This window comes from Takifugu rubripes, chromosome 15 (genome assembly GCF_901000725.2).
Source record: "Takifugu rubripes chromosome 15, fTakRub1.2, whole genome shotgun sequence".
Lineage (NCBI taxonomy): Eukaryota > Metazoa > Chordata > Actinopteri > Tetraodontiformes > Tetraodontidae > Takifugu > Takifugu rubripes.
This window is the reverse complement of record NC_042299.1, coordinates 663832-686869: the sequence shown is the minus strand read 5'-3', so window position 1 is coordinate 686869 and position 23038 is coordinate 663832. Positions and strand designations below refer to the sequence as shown.

General features: G+C 52.6%; 4 protein-coding genes across 17 annotated transcripts; 2 read left to right on the top strand and 2 right to left on the bottom strand.

Annotated features, from left to right (window-relative positions):
* The first annotated feature begins 138 nt into the window (after positions 1 to 138).
* Positions 139 to 3170, top strand: LOC101078797 (uncharacterized). Of its 4 annotated transcripts, none has more exons than XM_003976482.3 (7): positions 139 to 330; positions 912 to 973; positions 1483 to 1997; positions 2074 to 2257; positions 2327 to 2384; positions 2453 to 2645; positions 2772 to 3170. In XM_003976482.3, the coding sequence occupies exons 2-7, from the start codon at positions 935 to 937 to the stop codon at positions 3055 to 3057; spliced, it is 1275 nt and encodes a 424-aa protein (XP_003976531.2). In that variant the 5' UTR covers positions 139 to 330; positions 912 to 934; the 3' UTR covers positions 3058 to 3170. The 4 variants fall into 4 exon arrangements, with proteins under 4 accessions (XP_003976531.2, XP_011615740.2, XP_011615737.2 ...); XM_011617438.2 differs by having other exon boundaries at positions 139 to 366; XM_011617435.2 differs by lacking the exon at positions 139 to 330 and adding an exon at positions 396 to 804.
* Positions 3171 to 3270: 100 nt separating this feature from the next.
* stt3a (STT3 oligosaccharyltransferase complex catalytic subunit A) lies at positions 3271 to 9869 on the bottom strand. 2 transcript variants are annotated; one of them, XM_011617434.2, is made up of 18 exons: positions 9740 to 9869; positions 7982 to 8098; positions 7851 to 7911; positions 7614 to 7735; positions 7262 to 7407; positions 7084 to 7174; positions 6912 to 7018; positions 6686 to 6850; positions 6437 to 6617; positions 6215 to 6370; positions 6043 to 6134; positions 5796 to 5951; positions 5148 to 5336; positions 4874 to 4990; positions 4687 to 4789; positions 4156 to 4344; positions 3619 to 3734; positions 3271 to 3516 (listed from the first exon to the last, which is right to left on the bottom strand). In XM_011617434.2, the coding sequence occupies exons 2-18, from the start codon at positions 8067 to 8069 to the stop codon at positions 3478 to 3480; spliced, it is 2118 nt and encodes a 705-aa protein (XP_011615736.1). In that variant the 5' UTR covers positions 8070 to 8098; positions 9740 to 9869; the 3' UTR covers positions 3271 to 3477. The 2 variants fall into 2 exon arrangements, with proteins under 2 accessions (XP_011615736.1, XP_003976527.1); XM_003976478.3 differs by having other exon boundaries at positions 9694 to 9815.
* An 818-nt stretch (positions 9870 to 10687) lies between these two features.
* ei24 (EI24 autophagy associated transmembrane protein) lies at positions 10688 to 15704 on the bottom strand. 6 transcript variants are annotated; one of them, XM_003976481.3, is made up of 11 exons: positions 15237 to 15388; positions 14474 to 14631; positions 14010 to 14155; positions 12699 to 12759; positions 12496 to 12562; positions 12291 to 12415; positions 11661 to 11780; positions 11446 to 11557; positions 11227 to 11338; positions 11046 to 11120; positions 10688 to 10972 (listed from the first exon to the last, which is right to left on the bottom strand). In XM_003976481.3, the coding sequence occupies exons 2-11, from the start codon at positions 14513 to 14515 to the stop codon at positions 10810 to 10812; spliced, it is 1023 nt and encodes a 340-aa protein (XP_003976530.1). In that variant the 5' UTR covers positions 14516 to 14631; positions 15237 to 15388; the 3' UTR covers positions 10688 to 10809. The 6 variants fall into 6 exon arrangements, with proteins under 6 accessions (XP_003976530.1, XP_029704363.1, XP_011615735.1 ...); XM_011617433.2 differs by lacking the exon at positions 15237 to 15388 and adding an exon at positions 15592 to 15704 and having other exon boundaries at positions 10810 to 10972; positions 14474 to 14609; XM_011617432.2 differs by lacking the exon at positions 15237 to 15388 and adding an exon at positions 15592 to 15615 and having other exon boundaries at positions 10810 to 10972.
* A 14-nt stretch (positions 15705 to 15718) lies between these two features.
* On the top strand, positions 15719 to 22170 carry LOC101078345 (beta-galactosidase-1-like protein 2). 5 transcript variants are annotated; one of them, XR_003890996.1, is made up of 19 exons: positions 15721 to 15884; positions 16275 to 16529; positions 16848 to 16943; positions 17142 to 17250; positions 17321 to 17413; positions 17504 to 17585; positions 17653 to 17717; positions 17781 to 17865; positions 18101 to 18238; positions 18345 to 18425; positions 18501 to 18610; positions 18736 to 18915; positions 19488 to 19559; positions 19643 to 19721; positions 19814 to 19901; positions 19967 to 20078; positions 20155 to 20271; positions 21032 to 21743; positions 22021 to 22170. XR_003890996.1 is itself a non-coding variant. In XM_029848500.1 (18 exons), exons 1-18 carry the CDS (start codon positions 15748 to 15750, stop codon positions 21113 to 21115), a joined length of 1983 nt encoding a protein of 660 aa, XP_029704360.1. In that variant the 5' UTR covers positions 15721 to 15747; the 3' UTR covers positions 21116 to 22170. The 5 variants fall into 5 exon arrangements, 4 of the variants coding, with proteins under 4 accessions (XP_029704362.1, XP_029704361.1, XP_029704360.1 ...); XM_029848500.1 differs by having other exon boundaries at positions 21032 to 22170; XM_011617427.2 differs by having other exon boundaries at positions 15722 to 15884; positions 18736 to 18882; positions 21032 to 22170.
* The last annotated feature ends 868 nt before the right edge of the window (positions 22171 to 23038 follow it).

The window sequence follows — 23038 nt, the reverse complement described above, 5'->3', positions numbered from 1 at the left end:
GATCACTGGTCAACCTAGCCCAGCCTTTATTCATGACAGCCCTCTTATTATCACTTATCTTATGACCTACACCTGTTAATAATGATGTTCTTATGATCTCTACCAGCTGTTCTGCTAGTTGAATCACAGCAGCAGGACTGTTGGGGTTCCATGGAGACGTTTCGTCCTCATCCAGGAGGCTTCATCAGTTCTAAGCTGGGGAGTTCCAGGTTCTTCTGCTCTTCAGGAGCCGTGAACACCTTTGGAGATTCAGTCACCTGGTTGTTGGTTGCTCCAGCCCTCATTAATGGGGTTGGTTAGTAGCCAGTGTCCTCAGTCCTTCAGATGCAGGTGAACTGCTGAGTCCTGGCCTGAAGCTCTTCTACTGTAGGTTGTGCATGTGGTTGTGTGTTTAGTCTTGTAATGTTTGCACTCCCCCTCATGAACAGATGTTATCCTTTATTTGTAACCATAGGGGAAGAATGAACGACACATTATTATTTATTATTACTGTTCTGTCTCAAGTGAACGCGCTGCTTGTTTAAACGCAGTAAAAAGTCTCGATTGGGCGAGTTTATGTGAATATTCTTCTCCGGATGTTGATGTTCCTGTGTCCCTGAGGCCAATCCAACGGAACGAGGCGTTGATGGTGGCCACCGAAACTTATTTAGGTTTGAATATTCAAACCGTGGCGCTGAGGCATTGACCATTCCGGTGTCTCGGGACATCTCGCGAGACTTGCTGGGCCAATCAGCGCGCAGCAGCACTGGAGTCAAATGAGCCGGTTTCTGGCGTCGAGGATCATCTTTGGATCCTGCAGCGGAGGTGCTCGCTTGTTGTGCAAGTGTGTGAGCGCGCACGCGGAATTGTGGTGTTTGTACGCAGTGTTGGAGCCGTCTGCTGACGTCATTAGTGGTCTCCGTCCTTTCCAGAAAGCCACATTCGGAACCGCCAGATGGAGAAGGCAGCGGGCAGCAGACAGCGCTGCAACACGGTGAGTTGTGCGTGTGCGAGTGCACGAGCAGCGTTTGGACACGCTCCCATTTAATGCCTTTTCTTTAACATTTTTCCTACTTTCTACATTGTTGATACGTACTGAAGACATCAGATTGACCAGAAAATGGTGATGTTTCATATTTTAGTCCTCGCAGCCGCCTGTATACCAACATCTGGCACTGGTGCTGGGTCGCGATCACACACACACACACACTAGTCCTCATTAATTGTACCCCACGCAGAATTGATTATTGTGTCTGAGCTAGTTGGAACCAACAGGCTTGCCATTATATGTGTGACTCTTCATGTAATTAGGTTAAAGTGTAGAAGAAAGGATGAGTTAAAGACGCCTTTCTCACCAGTTTAAGCACCTGGGCAGCGCCCCGGAGGGGTCCTGGCCCCTCTCCTGCCACCACAACACCTTCCAGGAGTTGTCTGCATCATATGTGTTGATAGAACCTGTGTACATGGAAATGTATTGATTTTATTTTATTTTTTAACTCCTAGGGGAACAAGGAAAATGCCACGCCAGCAAACAGGGGTCAGTCTTTTATTAAAAACGTCCCTGCTGCTCAGTTCCACCAGAAAGGGGCCGCTAGTGTCCAGTCCAGGCAGCCAGACGGGAGGGGGAAGGTCCAAGCATGCCGCCAGGCCTCTCTGACAGCACCGGATAATAAAGGCAAAGCGGTGGTCCGAGAGGTGCTGAAGCCGCCACCGGCCGCCTCCAGACCTGCTCCTGGCATGTACAAAGGCAAGATGGTAGAGTCCAAAGTTGCTTGTATTTGGAGGGGGGGCAGCTCAGTGGACAGAGCCGCAGCGTCCAGGCTAAACCAGGCTGGATCTGCCAAAACGGGGCCCAAATCAGCGTTTGGTAGACCTGCCCACAAGTGTGGCTCTGTGGCCCCCGGCGGCCCCCGGGTTGGGCCTCCAGCCACTGTGGCCGGTACCGGCTGTAGGAACCCTTCCGTCTCAAGCATCCAGAGTCAGAAGAGGGTCAGCGTGGACACGGCTGAGGACACACGGTAACATTTGACTTGGTCCTCGTGCCTTTTTCTTTTTGGCCCTTAGAAACGTCCTGAATATTTTCCCTTTGCACAGGGCCAAACCGGCAGGGTGGCGAGCCTCTACGGCCAGGACTTTACAGAGCCCGGCCATGAACCAAACCAAGGTCTTCCAGATGAAGCAGGCCGACCCAGAAGACCTCCAGGAGGTCCCACCTGCCGCTCCTCCCCAGACGCCACCCGACCCGTCTCCGGGTCCGTCACAGCAGCCCGGCGATGACGTAAGGACGAACGCCTCGGGCTTTTCTGTGGTCAACTTACCCTCCATAACCGCCACCTTTTCCCCGTAGCTCGTAACCCTCGGCGCTCCTGACGGCGCCACGGCCGCGTCCCCCGGAAACCAGGAGGGTGAGTTTGTTTTTCCACGCGGCGCTGCCCACGTAGGCGGAGTCTTTACTGGACTCTTTCTTCATTAGTATCTGCACAGGTGGGCCATGAGGCCGACTCAGACGGATGGAGAGCAGGGCCGAAAACCCAACTGGAAGATGTTGCTGCACAGGTGGAGATCAAAAAAGAGAGGAAGAACCAGAAACTGGAGGAGGGCATGCCACAAAGGGGGGACCCTTCCGTGGTCAAGTACAGCGTCACAACCACGCCGTACCTGCAGAGGTAAACCCTCACTCGTCTTTCATAGCACCCAAACGGTCAGAAACCAGGCAATTCTCCGTAGCTACTTGGCTAACAGTGTTAGCAGTGTTCTTCTCATTTGAACCTTCTCGAAACGTCCGTCCGCAGTGTGAAGAAGACCATCGAGGATGCTGGAGCCAGTGCTTCCAGGAGGACCAGGAACATCAAGGACCTGAAGTTTCTCACGCCTGTGCGTCGTTCTTGCCGCATCGAGCGCAAATCTTGGCGCCTGCCGGCGATGCTGCAGGATCACGACCCGTGTGTGAGCTCGCTGGTTGAGCTGCTGAAGCTCGACGACAGCCCCAACGCCTTCATCTACAGGAGGAACCCAGCCCTGGAGGACCCGGCAGACCGGCCCGAGCTGGATCCGTGCACGAGAGCCGCGAACCAATAGGAAGATGCATCGGGCAACCAGAGACTTTCCCCTTTTAAAATGCTATGATGAGTTCAACACAGATCTTTGTTCCTGTTTTGCTGCTTGAGTTTGATTAAAAGCGTTGTATGGTCTTCGGCGTCACATGACTTCATGGGTCACATGACTTCATGGCTCACTAACCAAGGTGTCTGGAAACCTGTACTAACCAGGAAGTTGACAGCAACAACAGCGTGTGTTCAGCGTCCACCACCATCACGTTTATTCCTGCACAGTGAAAAGTTCTTGAGGTGCGACTGTTTCATACAAACTGATCAAGGATGAAGAACCGCGTCAATGCATCAACAAAACCCCAGGAAGCCTTTTTATTCAACCCAAACAAAAGTATAAAAGTACTTTCTCCACCTCGTCTGGCAAAGATGAGGAATTCTGTGGAAAGTTTTATGTCCTGGAGAGCCCGCGGTTGTCCAGGTCTTTGACCTACGGAACAGAGATGTTGGACGTGAGACGCAGCTTCAGCGTGACGCAGGACCCCCTGCTGGACCCCCGGGTCCTGCTGGACCCCAGGTCCTGCCCACCCACCTTGTATATCCTGACCAGCCAGTGCTCCGTGGTGTAGGCCTCCTCCAACACATCCAGTTCAAAGTCTTTGTTCCCGATTTCGGCGTTCCTGACTCGGTCGTAGCCAGGAGGACGCTCTGCAGAGAAGATCCAGCATTAGTCCTGGATGTGACTCCAGAGGCAGGAGCAAGGCTGGGCATGGTGCTCGTGCACGTGCACGTGTCTGGGCTCGTGCACGAGCACCATCAGGCGCCTCAGCACAGCAACAGTCCTCGCATTTAGGGTTAAACTAAGAACGGTTAGTCAGCCCTGCTTGTGAACCGAGCGCGCACGTGAACACGCACGTGAACAGGTGTAAGGCCCTGAATGATGAAGGCTGCCTGAGCCGTGCCTGATCACAAACAGCAACCATGACAACCGTCAACTCACCCTTCAGAGCTCGACCAGGATGCTGCCCCGCCCCCCCGGTTACCATAGTTACCAGCCTATCAGCCTGCCTTGATGGGGTTAGGCAGGAGACTGGCGTGCACGTGGCGTGCACGTGGCGTGTGTACTCACTGGCCTCTGTGTAGACCTGTCCGAAGCGATAGTAGCACATCTTGTACATGAGGCAGTTGAGCAGGACGGGGGACCCCTCCCGGTCCACCCGGAACTCCCCGGTGGGGGTGTAGTAGTCGTGCTCCTTGATGTGCCTCCCCGTGTCCGTGCTCCCCCCAATACGCACCATCCACAGGAACTTGTTGATATCTGGGGCGACACACAGGTGGCGCTCATGAGCAGCAACCTCATGCTGCATGTTGTGGGAGTCTCCTTCCTCCCTCACTCCCTTCCTGCCCCCTTTCCTCCCTCACTCCCTTCCTCCCCCCTTTCCTCCCTCACTCCCTTCCTCCCCCCTTTCCTCCCTCACTCCCTTCCTCCCCCCCCTCCCTTCCTCCCCCTTTCCTCCCTCACTCCCTTCCTGCCCCCTTTCCTCCCTCACTCCCTTCCTGCCCCCTTTCCTCCCTCACTCCCTTCCTGCCCCCTTTCCTCCCTCCTTCCCTCCTGTCCTCCCCCCTCCCGGAGGAGTCCAGTAAAAGCCGGTTCACCAACCATCAGAGGAGTATCCCGTCAGCCCACCAAAGATGACCAGGACATAGCTGACGTCCAACTCCCTCATGATCTCATAGGCCCGCTCCTCTGTGGACGCCATGGCCTGGAAGGCAGAAGACCTGGTCAGCACACACACACACACACACACACACACACAGACACACACAGCTCAAGGTGTCCTGCTCACCTGTCCAACCCTGGAGATGTGTGTGTTGTTCCAGGTGTTGTTGTCCACTAAAATGGTCCGATTGGCCATGGCGGTGATCTGATAGCCGTAGTCCCACCAGGACATGACTTTGGCATCCTGAGGACAAACAAAAGCCTTGTGATCCGCTTGTTCCTCATGTTGTTCCAACACATCTGGACACAACTGGGCAGCAGGCTGACCGCCCGCGAGGAGCAGGTCAGGTGCTGCCAACCTACAGGTGTGAATAAGGGGCGGGCCCTAAAGGCCTACGGACCTCGGGGGTGTTGTGGCGGAGCCAGTAGTACGCCTCCCTGAAGTCATCGAAGATGATGCGGCTCCCGTCCCCACCGCGGGCCGACAGCACGATGGAGGGGGAGGAGTAGGCCTCGCTGGTCACCCAGGTGGAGTGGAAGGTGTAGGTGATCAGGAAGAAGGCCATGACCAGGATCATCCCACTGGCTACCTGTGAGAGGACACACACCGGAGCAGGGGTCAGAGCCTGCCACCCACAGGTGCACCACGCTGGGCTGGTGGAACCAGTGTGGGACCGGACCTCGTCTGTTTAGTGTCGTCATAGCTGGACCGTTACAATTACACAAGTTTAACTGGAAGCAGGAGAGCAACTGGTCTTCACCACGTGGGGAGACAGTCAGGACTGAGGACACCTGTGCACCTATAGACAGCAGGTGGGCTGCACCTGTGTACCCACAGCCTGGTATAACCTGCTCCAGTATGGATGCAGGACGGGCCAGCCCAACAAGTCCAAACGCCATGGTCCAGTCATGCCACAGAGGGTTAGCGCTGCAGGCTAATGCTACAGGAGGACCGTGGGTAAACAGCCAGGTAACGTGTTTCCATGTGGGTGTACATGCGGCTGCGGCGCCCGGAGCGGCGCCCAGTGGCGGGCTGGGGGCGGCCCTACCTCGTTTTTGATGGGGTAGGTGGAATCCTGCTGCTTCTTGCTCTTCTTGTCCAGTCGGCTCACGTCTAAATTCTTCATGTATGTGGTGAGCACCTGGGACACGCCGATCCCCGACAGGATGCACATGACCGGGGCCAGGACCAGCATCAACCGCACCTGCAGACAGGACAACAGCAGCCCCCCACCCGTCATGTCCTGCCCCTGGCACCGGGGCCAGGCTCCGGAGGGTGCCAGGACCAGGACCTACCATCACCGCAGAGAAGTACATGCTGGTGACGCCGTACATGATGATGAAGATCCTGGCATCGGACAGATTGCTGAAACAGTAGTAGAGACCCACTGGGAGGAGAGAACACACAGGGACCGTCACCAACACACACACACACCACGGCCCGGCCCCTTCCTGGACACACACTTGCCTGGGAACATGAAGACCAGCAACTGGAGGTCAAAGTAGTAGGAGGACCAGGTGGTGGGCTGATGCTCCGAGACAGACGCGATGATGGGAATGTTGTTTTTGGCGTAGGAGGGGTCGAGCAAGGAGTAGAACCGGCCCGTCCACGGGGAGATCTTACCTAGGGGAGCACAGCTCAGCCACGGAACCACAACAGAACCTCACGTGAAGGAAGCCGCGAGCTCACCGGTCAGCATGAGGACGGCCCCCACCGACAGCAGGATGAAGCCCACCAGGGAGATGACGCTCTTGAACAGCACCTCGAACTGCTGCGCGTTCAGCTTGCTGCGCAGGTAGTCCACGAAGGCGTGGACCTGGCAGAGTCCGAACACGCCGAAGGCTGCCATGTGCTCCGAGGACTGCACGGGCTGCACGGAACCAGAGCTCAGTCCCAAACCCACTGGCCCACCTCGCGATGGTGCACGCTGGTGCTCACCTGGAAGCCCACAAAGGAGATCTGCATGGAGAGGATGGTGCCCAGGCAGTAAACCGTGCAGTACGCCACGTAGATCCGGTGAGAAAACCGGCCCGTCAGCATCAGGACCAGGACGTGGAGCGGGATAAGGTTGATCAAGAACACATAGCCTCCCCAGGAGGAAACCTGCAAGCAGACCCGCGTGGTGAGACGGAGCCAATGCTGGGACGCCTCCCTCGCCACTCACCATGTAGAAGTAGGCCAGCGCGCACACGGACGACCAGTACACCGAGCCCGTCTTCACCGCCTTGATCCACATGTAGTAGGTCAGCAGCATGCAGAAGATGGCGATACCTGAGGACGCACGCCATCGTCAGCTTTGTGTCCAACGGGCGCGTAACATGTGGGTGTGTGAGGACCTTCGTTATCGTAGGAGCCCGCCACAGAACGGGAGATGTAACCAGGCACCACGGCGATCATGGCAGCAGCCAGGAGGCCGGCCCCCGCATCCTGCACGCCAGAAAGGGTGGGATGTTACGGAGGCTGTGGGGGGAAGGAGCCACAGCGCTACATCAGCTAGCATGCGACGAGCGTTACCTTCAGCTCCTTGGTGAAGTGGTAGGTCACGATGGCAGTAAAGGAGGAGAACAAGGGAGCCAAGAACACGCAGACGTTCCGGATGTCGATGGTGATGTGGAAAAAGTGTAAGACGTGGTAGAGCAGCGCCGAGGTGATCATCAGCCCTGCAGAGGCCAAGAAGAAGCGTTAGCGTTAGCGAACACGGCAGCACGCCGCCTCCTGACCCTCGACAGGCAGATCGGACATTAAAACAGGACGTAGAGGGCGATGCCGCTGCGGCCATGGCGACGCTACTGCGACCATGGCGACGCCGCTGCGGCCATGGCGACGCCGCTGCGGCCATGGCGGCGCAGGAGGCGGAGAGTCCTACCTGGGTAAATGGTGCCACCGATAATGCGACCCAGAGGGTACCAGGCCCGGTCATCAAACCAGTTGTGGAACTTATAAAATCCTTCTTCTGCCAGGAAACGAGTGGTGCGGTAGTTAAAGTACCTGGAGACGAGACGGTGAGACGCTTTAGGGTTAGGGGTTAGGGGTCAGGGGTTAGGGTTAGGGGCGGCGTCATTAGCGTGTCCACGATGGACACGAGCGCAGCGGAACCACTTACGGGTCAAATTCATGGATGACGCTTTCGAATCTCAAAACAGAAAAGAGTCTGGTGGAGAAGGCTGAAAGGGAGAAGGTTCAGTTTGAGTTTGTTCGGATGGAGAGAGGAGATATTCTGGGTGGAGGTCTTACAGAGGACGGCTGCCATGGACAGGATGAGCAGCTTGAGGAGCGTGTCCTGCTTCTCATAGGACAAACGCAGGAAGCCCACTTTAGTCATCTTGGTGAGTTCGGCTCAGCTGATCCAACCTGGCCAGAGAGGACAGAGCACAAGTCCTGGTGAGGAGAAGAGCTGGGGAGGAGAAGAGCTGGGGAGGAGAAGAGCTGGGGAGGAGAAGAGCTGGTGGGGAGAAGAGCTGGGGAGGAGAAGAGCTGGTGGGGAGAAGAGCTGGGGAGGAGAAGAGCTGGGGAGGAGAAGAGCTGGGGAGGAGAAGAGCTGGGGAGGAGAAGAGCTGGGGAGGAGAAGAGCTGGTGGGGAGAAGAGCTGGTGGGGAGAAGAGCTGGGGAGGAGAAGAGCTGGTGGGGAGAAGAGCTGGTGAGGAGAAGAGCTGGGGAGGAGAAGAGCTGGGGAGGAGAAGAGCTGGTGGGGAGGAGAAGAGCTGGTGAGGAGAAGAGCTGGTGGGGAGAAGAGCTGGGGAGGAGAAGAGCTGGGGAGGAGAAGAGCTGGTGGGGAGGAGAAGAGCTGGTGAGGAGAAGAGCTGGTGGGGAGAAGAGCTGGTGAGGAGAAGAGCTGGTGAGGAGAAGAGCTGGGGAGGAGAAGAGCTGGTGAGGAGAAGAGCTGGTGAGGAGAACAGCTAGTGAGGAGGACAGCTAGTGAGCAGGACAGCTAGTGAGGAGGACAGCTAGTGAGCAGGACAGCTAGTGAGCAGGACAGCTAGTGAGGAGGACAGCTAGTGAGCAGGACAGCTAGTGAGCAGGACAGCTAGTGAGCAGGACAGCTAGTGAGGAGGTGAGGAGAAGTGCTGGTGAGGAGAAGTGCTGGTGAGGAGAAGAGCTGGGGAGGAGAAGAGCTGGGGAGGAGAAGAGCTGGGGAGGAGAAGAGCTGGGGAGGAGAACAGCTAGTGAGCAGGACAGCTAGTGAGGAGAAGTGCTGGTGAGCACAAGTGCTGGTGAGGAGAACAGCTAGTGAGGAGAACAGCTAGTGAGGAGGACAGCTAGTGAGGAGGACAGCTAGTGAGGAGGACAGCTAGTGAGGAGGACAGCTAGTGAGCAGGACAGCTAGTGAGCAGGACAGCTAGTGAGGAGGACAGCTAGTGAGGAGGACAGCTAGTGAGCAGGACAGCTAGTGAGGAGGACAGCTAGTGAGGAGGACAGCTAGTGAGCAGCACAGCTAGTGAGCAGGACAGCTAGTGAGCAGGACAGCTAGTGAGCAGCTAGGGGGAAAAGCCCATTAAAGACCAGGTATTTGTCATGGTGGACAAGCGGGAAACCCAGTTTTGTAACCCTCTTTGACAAGAATTTCAACCGGAAAATGTTAACTGGTGTTTTGCAGCTCTGATAAGTGCTACACCTCCTTAGCTGCTGACTGGAAACCAGTTTCCTCATGATCACAGAGAAGTGCACGGCAACTATTTGACAACTACCTCTTATTGCACATCATGCCTGTTTTAAGCGAAGAATGCATATATTTCTATTGTCGTGGCCCAAACCAGGGCTAGTTAAGCAAGCTAGTTTCAATGCTTCTCCTGTACACTTAAGTGTTTAAGCGCTAACTAGCAAGGAAAACATGCTAACTGAGGGATAATCCCAACAATACTGAATCTCGCGAGCGAAATTTCTAAGATGGAAAACATCCACAGCTCCTAAAAAGTAGCAGTACGATAGTTAGGCAGAATAAAAGTTACCGTTGGGAAACGTGCTAAAAGTTTTAATTGATCTTGTGAGTCTCACCCGCTCCGCTCCTTCTGCTTGTCCGCTACTCTCACACAAACTTGATAACCTCTGCCCGCCCACACAGCGTTATACGGCACGAGTATTGGTTGGGAGTCAACCTAACATGGCCTCGCTGACTTGTGATTGGCTGCTCCAGAGTCACTGCGCCCTCCTCACGACAGCGAGCGAACCTTCGTGACGTGTCCTTAACTCAGGCGAACAGCGGCTCCCTCTGCCGGCAGGAGTGTGTATCGCAGCATATCTGCTGCCGCGCAAAATAAACCGCCTAAAATATACGATGTATAAGTTTTGGAAATTATGTTTCTCACAAATGCAAATCCGATACACGAAAACAATGAAAAACATAAACAGACACAGACTTTAGTAATCCCAGAGGGAAACTAACGTCAATGTGTCACCATAAAATGAGGTAAAGTATATTGACTCAACAGACAGTAACTGTGACTAGAAAAATATATTAAAAGCACATTAACACATGGAATCCGGTGATTTAGCGTAAAGGAGCAGCTGTTGAAATGCTTCCGGGATGAGCAGGGTGGAAAGGTCTCTTTCTGAAGCCTGTGCACCATTCCTGGAGGGCTGGGCTCACCAGATAACGATCACCTCTGATCAAAGAATATGCTATCTGTCTGTTTCTCTGTCCATCTATCATCCAGATATGACACGCAGCGAGAGATGGATGTAACATGATGATAGATGACAGACAGATGTGTGAAGGATATGAGGGAAACAGGCCTTTAATAGACAGGGTTTTGTATGGAACAGCTCAATATAACGACACCATCTTCATTAACCTGTGTGTAAATGAAAGTCACCTGTGTGGTGTCAGCTAGTGCCCTGAAACCACCTCCCGAAGGGCAGCTTGTGCCGCTCATCCCGTGCACCGCTCCGTTCCCTGGGTCCACCCACAACAGGAAGCTAACAGATAGCATGACACACCACTTCTGAGGGCAGACTTGCTTTCAAGTGTTTTAATGACATCATCTGTGTCTCGGAATCTTCAGAGGAGAATCATTCAAATGGCACACTGTACAAAACTGACGGCGAGGGTTCCCCTGCGGCCGCCGTCATTGAGCCGGCAGCTGTCTGTGGCGCGTCGGGGAGGTGTGAGGGGACGCCAGTCGTTCCGAGGAGGCAGAGGACATCAGAGCAGACTGGAGGTTGACCGTCTTGTGGAAAAGCTTATTGCTGATGAGCACGACCAGAGAGAAGAGGCGCAGCTGGAAGTGGCTGAAAAAGGTGAAAAGAGCCGTTTCAGGCGGCGCCAGTGCGAACCAGCATGTTGTGTTGCTGCAACACTCACTACGGCGTCGTTGGCGTCTTGGCTTCGTTAGCGCTGATGATGAACAGAGGAAAGAGGATGGAGAACAAGCAACCACTACAACAGAGCACAGAGACCCCCATCACATCCCGCCTGAATGGTGTCCATCAAACAACCAATGCGTGGCCGCGGTCAAGCACGCCGCGGCGGTGGGGGGCGCTACCTGATGATGTACGAGGAAGGAAGCGCGGTGAGCAGAGCCATGGGCAAACCAAAGCCAAAGTAATACGGCCAGTTCCTCTCGATGTTGGACAGCCGCTGGTGCATCTCCACACCTCCAGCAGACACAAAGAGGCAGACTTCAGCACCCTTCAGACCCAGCAGACTGCTGCTGGGGGTGTGTGTGTGTGTGTGTGTGTGTGTGTGTGTGTGTGCAGCTCACCGTTGTTGAACCAGCGGTACTCGAAGCAGTAGAGCGAATAGAGCAGAGACATGTGGAGAAGGCTGACCATCTGCCCAATGGCATCAATGGGGAAGAGGCTAACGATCATACCCTGGGAACGACGGGGCAGCCTTTAAACCACGAGGAGGAGGAGGAGGAGGAGGAGGCATTTGGACATGTGACCATGTGTGTGTGAGCAGTCATGACAAGTGTACCTGAATGAGGAACAAGGCCTGCAGCAGCAGGTTGAACAGCATGTCAGCGATGCTCTTACTGATGCTGGGGAACGCTTGTGCTTTACATCCAGACACCTCGAAGGCCAAATCAGCAATGTCCTGCAACACAGGAGGGACCATTCAGAGCTGCTGCCCTGCCCACATGGAGGTGGGACCCCCCCGGTTCTGCTGCCCACACCGAGGTGGGGCACCCCCGGTTCTGCTGCCCACATCAGGGTGGGACACCCCCGGTTCTGCTGCCCACACCGAGGTGGGACACCCCCGGTTCTGCTGCCCACATGGAGGTGGGACACCCCCGGTTCTGCTGCCCACATCAGGGTGGGACACCCCCGGTTCTGCTGCCCACACCGAGGTGGGACACCCCCGGTTCTGCTGCCCACATCAAGGTGGGACACCCCCAGTTCTGCTGCCCACATCAGGGTGGGACACCCCCAGTTCCTCCTAATGTTTCATAGTTAAATGTGCTCAACTTTTCGAGATCTGAAATATGAGCCTTTATTTTCTAACAACTGAGATGTGATGTCATGAGTTGTCCTCAGTGCCGAGGTGCCCTTGAGCAAGGATCCTGCCTTCACCCTGAAAGGGGCGGTTCCATTCCCGGCACCTTACCTGGAACCAGATTGCGTTGACGATCTTGCTGAGGACAAACAACGGGAGGACCCAGAGGGCGCCGAAGACAGAGGTCAAGATGAACTCTAGCCAGGCCCAAACGCTGCCATGGAGGGACGGGTCACCTGGGTCAGAAAGGCGGGTTTAGCCTCAGCTCAGGAGCAGGTCTCAGGAGCTGCACCCTGTCCCCGGCACTCACACCTACCAATGATTTTTGCGGTGAGAGTCTGCAGCATTGGAATAAAGACCCGGTAGAAGAGGAACAGACTGAGCTGGAGAGAGAACAAGAACCTTAACGGGAACGCCGGGAACGGGACCAGAGCTGCCAGCTCTCCCTCCACATGCAGGGTCGGCTCCACCCTGCCTCCCTTCGTGGCCTGAAGTCCAGCAGACTTGCTCCATACTCACCCAGAACACTCCTCCATTCCAGGCGCAGCACTGCAATATCCTGCTGGCGACTTTGGGCTCGCTGGAAAAGAAAGACGACCCTTAGTAACACCTCAGAGTCAGCCCCGTCAGACCGGACCGTCGGCCCCGTCAGGCCGGACCGCCGGCCCCGTCAGACCGGACCGTCGGCCCCGTCAGGCCGGACCGCCGGCCCCGTCAGGCCGGACCGTCAGACCAGACCTACAGCCCCGTCAAACCGGACCGCCGGCCCCGTCAGACCGGACCGCCGGCCCCGTCAGACCGGATCGCCGGCCCCGTCAGACCGGACCGCCGGCCCCGTCAGACCGGACCGCCGGCCCCGTCAGGCCGGACCTTCAGACCAGACCTACAGCCCCGTCAAACCGGACCGCCGGCCCCGTCAGACCGGACCGCCGGCCCCGTCAGACCGGACCGTCAGATCGGACCTACAGCCCCGTCAGACCGGACCGCCGGCCCCGTCAGACCGGACCGTCAGCCCCGTCAGGCCGGACCGCCGGCCCCGTCAGACCGGACCGTCGGCCCCGTCAGGCCAGACCGTCAGTAACACCTCAGAGTCAGCCCCGTCAGACCGGACCGCCGGCCCCGTCAGACCGGACCGTCAGCCCCGTCAGACCGGACCGTCGGCCCCGTCAGACTGGACCATCCGGAACCAAACTGCCACCATTACACGCGTGTCTCGGGAGAATTAATGAGCACTAAGACAGCGCTCCAGCCATCCCCTTAGCTGGGCCCAGGCCCAGTGGCTCCACCTGGGGGGCCATTCCAGGACCTCTGACGGGGCCTCACTGAGACCCTATGTCAGAGTCACGCTCCCGGGGGGGCTCGAGGTTTCCTCCACGCTGACTGGTTAAAGCCAGAGCAGGATGTGATGCGGCAGCCAGCAGAAGAGCAGCGTTAGCCTAGCAGATGCTGCTTCTCCCGTGGTTCCTCTCCCCGCCAGCATGAAGGTTCAGTGCACGTTGATAAGGAGGGGCTTTGACCCTGGGGCGCGCTGCTATCTGATCACCACTGCCTATATCCTCCATCCTATAGACGATATAGGATGGAGGATATAGGTGGAGCTCTGACTCTCAAGAGCATTTGATGAGGTTAGCTATAGCGTAGCTGGAAGCCGTAGCCACAACATGCTCATGCTAATTTATCAGACGGCACCAAGGGACTTCCTGCTGGGCTGTAGAACATTAGCTTTGTCTTTGGTTTCTGACAACACGCTAGTTTCACATCAGGTCCAAGTTAACTTCATGCTAACACTTCAAAAACGAGCCTTGAAAAAGAAGCACGTTTTCTTCTTACACATCGTGCTTGCGTTCCTCACTCTGGGCCCGTCGCTGGGCCAGGGCCCCGCTCACCCTCCTCCTGCGCTGCTCTTCCCGTTTCTGCTGGATGCGGACGTCTAATTTGGAAATCGTTCCGATCCCCAATATGGAATCCTTGATTCCCTAGAAATTCCAGTGTGAAACAGCAAATAATTGAAGTGAATGTTTCTGGAAGCACCTTCTCTCTCCTCAGTCCGCTGAACACTTGTGACGACAGAAGCGAGTCTCGTCTTTCCCTTCATCTCCCATCTGTCACCTAGTTTAGGTGATAACACTATAGGATCTATAGGAGGATCTTACAGCAGTCCGCCTCCAGCCTGTCCAGTCAGCTGGCAACACCAGGACAGCTCCCAGCCAACCGGACCTGCTGTGACCCCACTTACCATCGTGGAACTAAGGGGGTCGCTACATGAGACCGTGTGTTGGCGTGCGTGGACTGACCGTGGCCACATTACGAAGGAAGGTCCGGATGCTGTCGGTCATCTCTGGAGCAGCAGCACATCCATCAAGTGCAGACAAAGGGGGAGCTGGTGGCTGGAGGGCCACTTCTCATGGCAGGAACCTTCTCACCATTCACCTGCTCCACACAAGAAGAAGAGCTCCAGGATGCAACAGCATGGAGAGTAACAAAGGGATCATTTACATGCCCTCCAAACCCCTAAAGCCTAGTAAAGAAGAAGAAATGAACGTGGTGTTTTTAAACTAGCCATGTCCTTAAACAAGAATCTGTGGCAGCACCATGTTGCTGTCTTTGGGGAAATGTGCATTATTACATGCTTATTACACTGATATCAAGGTCCACATCAAAGGAACCTCAACTGTAATCCAGGTTTGTCTGCTTCGATCTTCTGAGGACATCAAGCACTTAATAGAACCTTCCTACTGAAGCTGAATTTACAGAACCGCTTCTCAAACACTGCACTTATTTCTATCTATCTATCTATCTATCTATCTATCTATCTATCTATCTATCTACCTAGATAGCGTCAGCAGAATGTCTCCACCGATTCTTGGTGTGAAGAATCAGGACTGAATTAAGGACTGTCCGGTTGAATAAGCCTTAGTTGAAGCTTCAGAAGGAGCTTTAGCTCTGTATTGTTAGCTAGCCGCTGCTGTTGTTGGTGCCGCTCGGCAAAAACACGCGTCTCTACGAGCTTGGCAGTTTAAACGCGGAGCACAGAATTAGTCTTTCGCGCTTCCTTACCTCATATGGCAGATAAAACTATTTGATTTGCTTCTTAACTTTCTTCTACACCTTTAAAGTGACCACAACACCACGACACAAGAGCCCCGGGCCGTGAAAAACAAATTGCGCAAGCTCCGGTTTCGAGGGATTCTGGGAAATGTAGTCTCGCGTAGCACAAAAATGGCACGATGACAATTTTATAGTACAGCGTGTGTGCACTAAATACTACACTAAATATGCCTGCGGTATTTATTCATTTGTTACCTACTAATACATCTAGTTTAGGTATAAAGACAATGAGGTACATTTAAAAGCAAAGCAGCGCAATATCCAGTTTAACTTCAGTGATTTTAATTACCTTATCAATACGTACCAGGAAGGAAAGCGCCTCGATTGTTTCTTTACAGGACTTGGGATAACACCAAAAGCTCATTTCATGATGGTTCGCTGATGAGCCGTCCCTGACACACCCTAATGAGGGCGGCGATGCTCGCTCCCGAGGGCGGCGCGCTCCTCACGCCCGCTGGAGATGAGCGCTGTTAAAGCGCGTGAGTGGCAAAGAGCTCATCTGGACTCCATGGTTGTCTTGAGCATCCGAAACGTGCATAAAAGAAATGCACTCATCTGCCTGGGCGCTGTGGGCTTCATCGCGTGCGTCTTTTTCGGGTGAGTTTTGTCCACTTTAGTTGTAGCTGAACCTGAATGACGTCATGTAGATTAAACAGCTGATTATGCAGTAATAATGATGATAACGCTGACGATGCTAATGATAATGACATAAATGATCAGGGACACGTGACGCCAGGCCATTACTGTGAGTGAGACTAGTTACTTTAGTATAAATATGACGTAATATTGGTTATCACTAATTCATTTCCTACTTCATCAGTTTCTCCCAGGGAATTTGAACTGCATTGATTATAGTTTGTTTAGTTGACACACGATGGTTTCCATTCCACTAAAGTCAAGGGTGCCAGTGAACTGGACCCGTCCAGAACCCCCTTATGATGCTAATGTGCTGATGTGACTGTGAGACAAATGAGATTCTACTTCCAGTCTTCCAAGGAGGCAGGAGAGACTCGGCAGGCGGGCTGGCCTGAGTGCAAACTCGACCCAGTTCCTCCTGGAGGGACAGCCCTTCCAGATCCTCGGGGGGTCGGTCCACTATTTCCGGGTGCCCCGGCCCTACTGGAGGGACCGCTTGTTGAAAATGAAGGCCTGTGGTATCAACACTCTGACGACGGCTGTGCCCTGGAGTCTGCACCAGCCACAGAAAGAGGTCTTCAGCTTCCACTCCCAGCTGGATCTGGAGTAAGGATCCTTCCCCTCTCCCTTCAGCCGTGCACAACCTAGCACTGAACTCTGGCCGAGGCCGCCGTGAACGTGAAAGGGGCTCGCCTGTCGTCTCTGACACCACCTGTTCTCAGGTGTATTTTTCTGGTCGCCATCGGTGCTCTGTTGCTATAGAGACGCCCAGAGGCGCCGCCTGCCAACGCGTTACTACACGACATCCAAACCGTTGTTGTCAAGGAGCGTCCTTTGTCTTTTGAAACAGAAATTGTGGCAATTTTAATTGATGACTCTGGATTTGATTCACTCTAAAGTGGGTTCGATCCTCTCTCCCATCAGGGCCTTCATCAACCTGGCTGCTGATTTAGGCCTGTGGGTGATTTTACGTCCCGGGCCTTATATTTCATCTGAGCTGGACCTGGGAGGGCTACCAAGGTGTGTGTGTGTGTGTGTGTGTGTGTGTGTAGAAGAATGTACACGTACACTCAAACCCTGTATGCAAGGCTGGAAGTGGCCACTGCTCGGGTGAAAGGGGGACCAGCCCAGGCTTTGTCTATTATGGGCTGCACAGACTGACTCTTGTTCCTGGGTGACTCCATGCCTAAGCCAGCGTCTCGTGTCCTGTCTGTGCAGCTGGCTCCTCAGGGACAGCAGCATGAGACTGAGGACAATGTACCCAGGCTTCACTCAGGCCGTCAACGTCTATTTTGACAAACTTATCCCGAAGATGGTCCCACTGCAGGTAAAACCTTCTGACCAAGTTTCGACCGTGGCCGTTAACGCTTATTAAAACCTAACTTCTGTTGTTTTAGTTTAAAAAGGGAGGCCCCATCGTTGCTGTGCAGGTGGAAAATGAGTACGGCTCTTTTGCAAAGGATGACAGTTACCTGCTTTTCATCAAAGAGGTAATGTGATTGTTGTTGTCCTGGAAAGTTGCTCAACCGCGCCACCTCCTGGACACATGTGGAGACTGAAATCCTGTTGAATCCTGAAAGGCTTTGAAGTCCCGCGGGATCAGCGAGCTCCTGCTCACCTCAGACCGCCTCGACACTTTGGAGTGGGGAGGTGTTGATGGAGGTATGCAGGCGACACTACCCACACGCTCACGTGCACGTGGACACACTCACCTCATGGACTCTCTCAGCCATTAGAGCAGTCAAGCTGCAGAAGGTCAACCAGAGACACGTGCAGGACCTACGTGCTCTTCAGGTCAGTGAGACACGAGTGGCGACCATCACCTGAGGACACATGACGTTTACTACTGTCCTCCAGCCCAGCAGCCCCACCATGATGATGGACCTCTGGACTGGTTGGTATGATGTTTGGGGAGAGCTTCATCACGTGCTTCCCCCTGAGGGTAAGACCGTCTCCCAAAGTTTAGAGGAAGAGACTTTATTCAGTACTCTAATAGGACCTTGCTCTTTAAAAACACAGTAAAATTAAAAGTAGCAATCGTGAAACATGGACTTGATCTGGTGGCTAACGTGTGGGCTGGTTGCATGTTGCTGCTGGGCACACCAACTGTCTCATTGTTGCACAACGTGCGCATGGATGTTCCCAATAATGACGTATTTCCCGTGGACACATGGCAGATATGGTGTCGGCAGCGAGGGAGCTCGTGAGCCAAGGCATGTCCGTCAATCTGTACATGTTCCACGGAGGCTCTAGCTTTGGATTCATGACTGGAGCACTTGGGGAGCCTTCATATAAAGCACTGGTTCCCAGTTATGGTGGGTGCCCTTTGTCTTAGGCGCCATCTGAATTATTGATGCCATAGTGTTGGACCTCCTCAACACAGACCCTTTTAAAAGATGATAATTAATCGCTCTTTTTCAGATTACGACGCTCCTCTGTCTGAAGCCGGGGAATACACGCCAAAGTATCACATCCTACGGGATTTACTGTCTCGATTTACCAGTATGGGGATTAGTTTCACCTAAAGTCACGTAATCAGTCGACCTCCACTCACGTCCTCCTGTCTGTTAAACCCAGGAGGCCGTGTTCTCCCCGAGCCGCCGGCTCTACATTACAGGGAGTCTTATGAACCAGCCGTCACGTACCAGCACTTGTCTCTGTGGGATGCTTTGAGCTACACCGAGGGGGTATGTTTTATTGAAAAGTATGTTTTATTTCATTTCAACCCTCCTGACATGTTGCCGAATGGCCCAAATAAGTTCTGGGTGGAAAACAGCTTTTATGAACTTTGTTGTCTGTTGATTGGATGTAGCCCTTCAGGTCACCCAAGCCGGTTAATATGGAGAACCTCCCTGTGAACAACAACAACGGACAGGCGTACGGGTACACGCTGTACGAGACTACCATCACCAGCGGGGGGTCGCTAAAATCAGGAGACAGTGTCCGAGACCGAGCTCTAGTAAGTCTTCAGGAGCCCTGGAGATCAGCGCTGGTAACCTTTTCTACATCACGAGACTTTTCAATCAACCTCTAAGAGAAAGTCGGGCGTTAGTACCACATTCAACATTAGCTGGCACAAACTGGAATGGCTGGGTGGATTCCAGTGTGGTTAGGAGGGCTTTAGTTATGGTATTTAACAGGAAAGCCCCGCCCACACGTGAAGATCAAAGACAGAAAATAAAGATAAAAGAGAGAAACACAAAGAAGAAGGGCAGAAATAAAGAATAGCATAACAAAAGCCAATTAAAAAGAGATCAAAGAAGTAAGAAAGTAGAGATCCACCCTAGATCACTTTAAACAGCCCTTGTTACTAGATATGTCTTCGTAATACTTGAAACTTTCTGTGCATGACGAGGGCTCCGCCGGGGATGCAGCAATATTTAACAGCGCCCCCGGTGGTAACAGGAAAGGACGCCCAAACTGATCCAGGGCCGAGGGTGAATGGAACGGGTGCACAGGAAGTGGGCGGAGACCCGTTCATCGCTGCGTTCCCGTTAATGAGTATGTTGTCGAACTACTACCGATGCGCAGTACTGCAGCAGTTGTTCCATCATTTCCCTGTAGGTGTTTGTAGACAGAAGCTACATCGGCCTCCTCAAGCACAAGCGGCTGGAACTGGCAGTTCCTGGTGGTAAGGTACAGTACTGAGGCCAGGCACTGAAGGCCGCTGGGCGTCTGCACCATCCAGTTTTCAGTTGTAAAATCCAAACTCTCTTTAGGGACCCCGCACCTTGAGCTTATTGGTGGAAAATTGTGGGCGTGTCCACCAGGGTGGCGGCCTGGACAAGCAGCGCAAAGGTGACTGACGACTGCTCGCTGTGCTCGAACTGCTCTTCAGGGAGCGCTCGCTCGTTACTGTCCAAGCTAATGTGGCTAATGTGTGTTTCCAGGCCTTGTTGGGGAAATCCTGCTAAACAATATCCCCTTGCGGGATTTCACAATCTATAGCCTTGACATGAAACCCAGCTTTATCGACAGGTTTGTGTCAGCAGATCTGCATTCTCTCTCTCTAATGCTCTAATGATGAGGACGTTCTCTGCCAGCCTTTACCAGGCACCTTGGAAGACCCTTTCTGAAGGGCCCACCTTTCCTGGGTTCTTCATGGGGAGGATTTTTGTTTACGGTTATCCAAGTGACACATTCGTGAAGCTGCCAGTGAGTGAGATGAATCGTTTTCAGCATTTAGAATTAATGGAGAAGTTGGAGCAACGCTGTTTGTTTGGATCCACAGGCTTGGAAGAAAGGTGTGGTCTTCATCAATGGGCTGAACCTCGGCCGGTACTGGTCGATCGGCCCCCAGCAAACACTCTATCTTCCTGGTCCCTTTCTCAACAGTGGAATCAACCAGGTGCAGATTGTGATTTACGTTTGCTTTTTTGCCTTCTGTTGTGGAGTACTGTGCTTCGATGTGCTTGTGGCCTCGGCGTGCATGCTGTGCCAGAGAGTGTTGGGCATTGAGTCAGTTACTCTGACAAAAGCTTTGAGAGGTTTTTAATTTGTTGCGTTTTGGACACCTGACACTAAACAGCAGACCTTTCCAGGCTGGACCTGGAGGTCTGGAACGGGCCCTTTTCCTCTACTGACCAATGGTCAATACTGGACAAAAGTACATAACAAGGCCGATGAAATGCAGTCGGCAATAACAGCCAAGACAATTACAAATCAGCAAAACGTTAGATGTTCCGTTAGACAGACGAACTCTATGGATTCCTCTGTCCATACGTGGCTTTTTATAGCTCTGATCTTTCTGGATCTTATGTGTGACACTCACTTCTGGTGAGACACAAGACTTCCTAAAATCCATAAATATTCTAGTTTGGGACTACAGCAGGGAAGGGGCGTGGCCAGAGTGTACGGGGTGTTGGGTGAGGGCTGACGGCCGAGAGCAGGGGACCGATGTGAGGACAGAGGACGTGTGTCCAGCTACAGTCTTAGTAAAGATGTTCTCCACTGCTTGTGTTTAACCTTTGATGAAGAACAACGGTGGTGTATGACCAGGAAATGAGCCCTTTAAAGTACACAAGCAACAAAAGCGTTGATGTCAACCTGCTGACTGGAACTATTGCAATTTAATGTGTTCATATGAGATCTCTTCCCCCTAAATGAAGGTTATTGTGTTTGAGGAGCAAGAGGGAGACTACTCAGTCCACTTTGAGGACACACCGGATCTTGGCATGGCTGCTGACCTCTAATGAAGATTCACCATTTCACTGCTCGTCATTTTTATGTGAAAATATTTGGAATAAGATCAAATTAGACAATGTAAATAGCGTGACACCTATAGTCAATTAAATGTAATTAAAGTTCAGAATTAAATTACAGAGAAAGGAGCTGTACTTATTACACAGAATAGAGATTGATATAGGAGGAAGTAGATAAAAGCATAAATACAGAAACTCTGCATCATAAAACTAACCTTTGTTCTCTGTAATCGCAGGTTTTATGTGATATTATGTGGGAGCCAGCAAAAACAGGCCGATGACAGTGGAGATGACACTAGTGTGATGATCAGTAGTATTGATAGTGATTATTAGGATTATTAGTGACAATTATTAGTGAACGCCTGCAGTTTTTGAACCTTGCCTCAGTTCTGGTTAAAAATGGGACATTTTGAAGAGTTTGGAAATGAAGAAGACTCTTTAGAAATGTTCTTGAGAAGCCCTCAGATCAGGAGGATCTCGGCCGTTCTGGTCCTCATGGTCAGCTCCTGGCTGTTTTGGCCTGTTTGGCCTCCTCCACACTTGGTATTGGACGGATCTCAGCCTAGGACTCACGTCCCATCACGCTGAGAATCGGCAGCATCAGGTAGAAAACAAGCAGGTGTGTGTTGCAACGTGTGCATGTGAGTGTGCGTGCGTGGGCTCTAGTCCCACCACCCTTCCCTTTGCTCAGGCAGCATGTGGCACACATTGATTTACGTATTTATTTACTTACTTTTTACGTATTTATTTACTTGTTGGTAATTGACGCATGTATCAAAGCTCGTTTCATACAGTGACCTCATTGAAAACATGCAAAGCCTGAAGAACTTTTATTTCTTAAGCATTTAGATCAAATCGTCTTTCTTCATCAGCAAACTTTAGCATTTCTCTTCCAGCGATGAAGTTGATGGCGCGTAATCTGATCATGTATCAGCAAACGTCTGCTGACCTCATCAACACTGGTTTTTACTTGAGAAAATCGAGTTCACTCAGCTTCATCAACATCTTCATGTCTACATTCACCTGTTTCACTTATTGCTAACTTTTCTTTTGTTAAAGTTCACCAGTTCAATAAACATTTTGTGGAAACAGTAATTGAATGTCGTGATCTTAGTTCCAAGCAAATAATCCAAGATTCCTAGTTTCTCCAGAACGGTGCAGCCCTGGTCTCTTGTCCTGGAGGCTCATTGGTTGTTCTGTTCTAGCTGTGCTGCTTGTGGCCTGTGGTCTGGAGGGGTGACCCTGACTCCTCCACAATTGGTGCACAAAGTGGCAGACACACACTATACACAAGCATCAACACACACCACGTCTAGATCTACATACTCATCAGCATCTAGAATCTGCCGCCTCCATCATCGATTATGATGAAAGGACAAGAGTTGAGAGGGAAACAAGACTGGACAAGATGAGCATCTTTAGTGGTCAGAAACTTTCCAATAGCTCAAGAGGTGTTGATGTGAACGAAACACGTCACTACAGCAACATCACCAAAAAACCCTCGTCCAAACACACCAGTGTTATTAACATTTCAGAGAGTGTTATAACACATGATAAAACGTGATATATCTCGTCTCGGTATCTTCTGCTTATCTGGGGCAGGGTCACAGAGGCAGCAGGCTAAGCAGTGAGGTTCTCACTCCAGACCCTTCCTCCATCTCTTTGGGAGGATTCCAAGGTGTTCCCAGGCCAGCCCAGAGACACAGTCTCTCCATCCATCCATCCATCAATCAATCTTTATTTATATAGCATCTGTTGCAATCAATCAGGGTTCCAGCATCCTGGTGATCAGGTGATCATGTTTCTGGACCCCTGTCTGTCTATGATAGTAACTGGAACTACAAAATTAAAAGTAGACCAGCATTCTGAGAGCGGAGCGGTCTATTGGGCTGATAAGGTATCACTAGCTCCTCC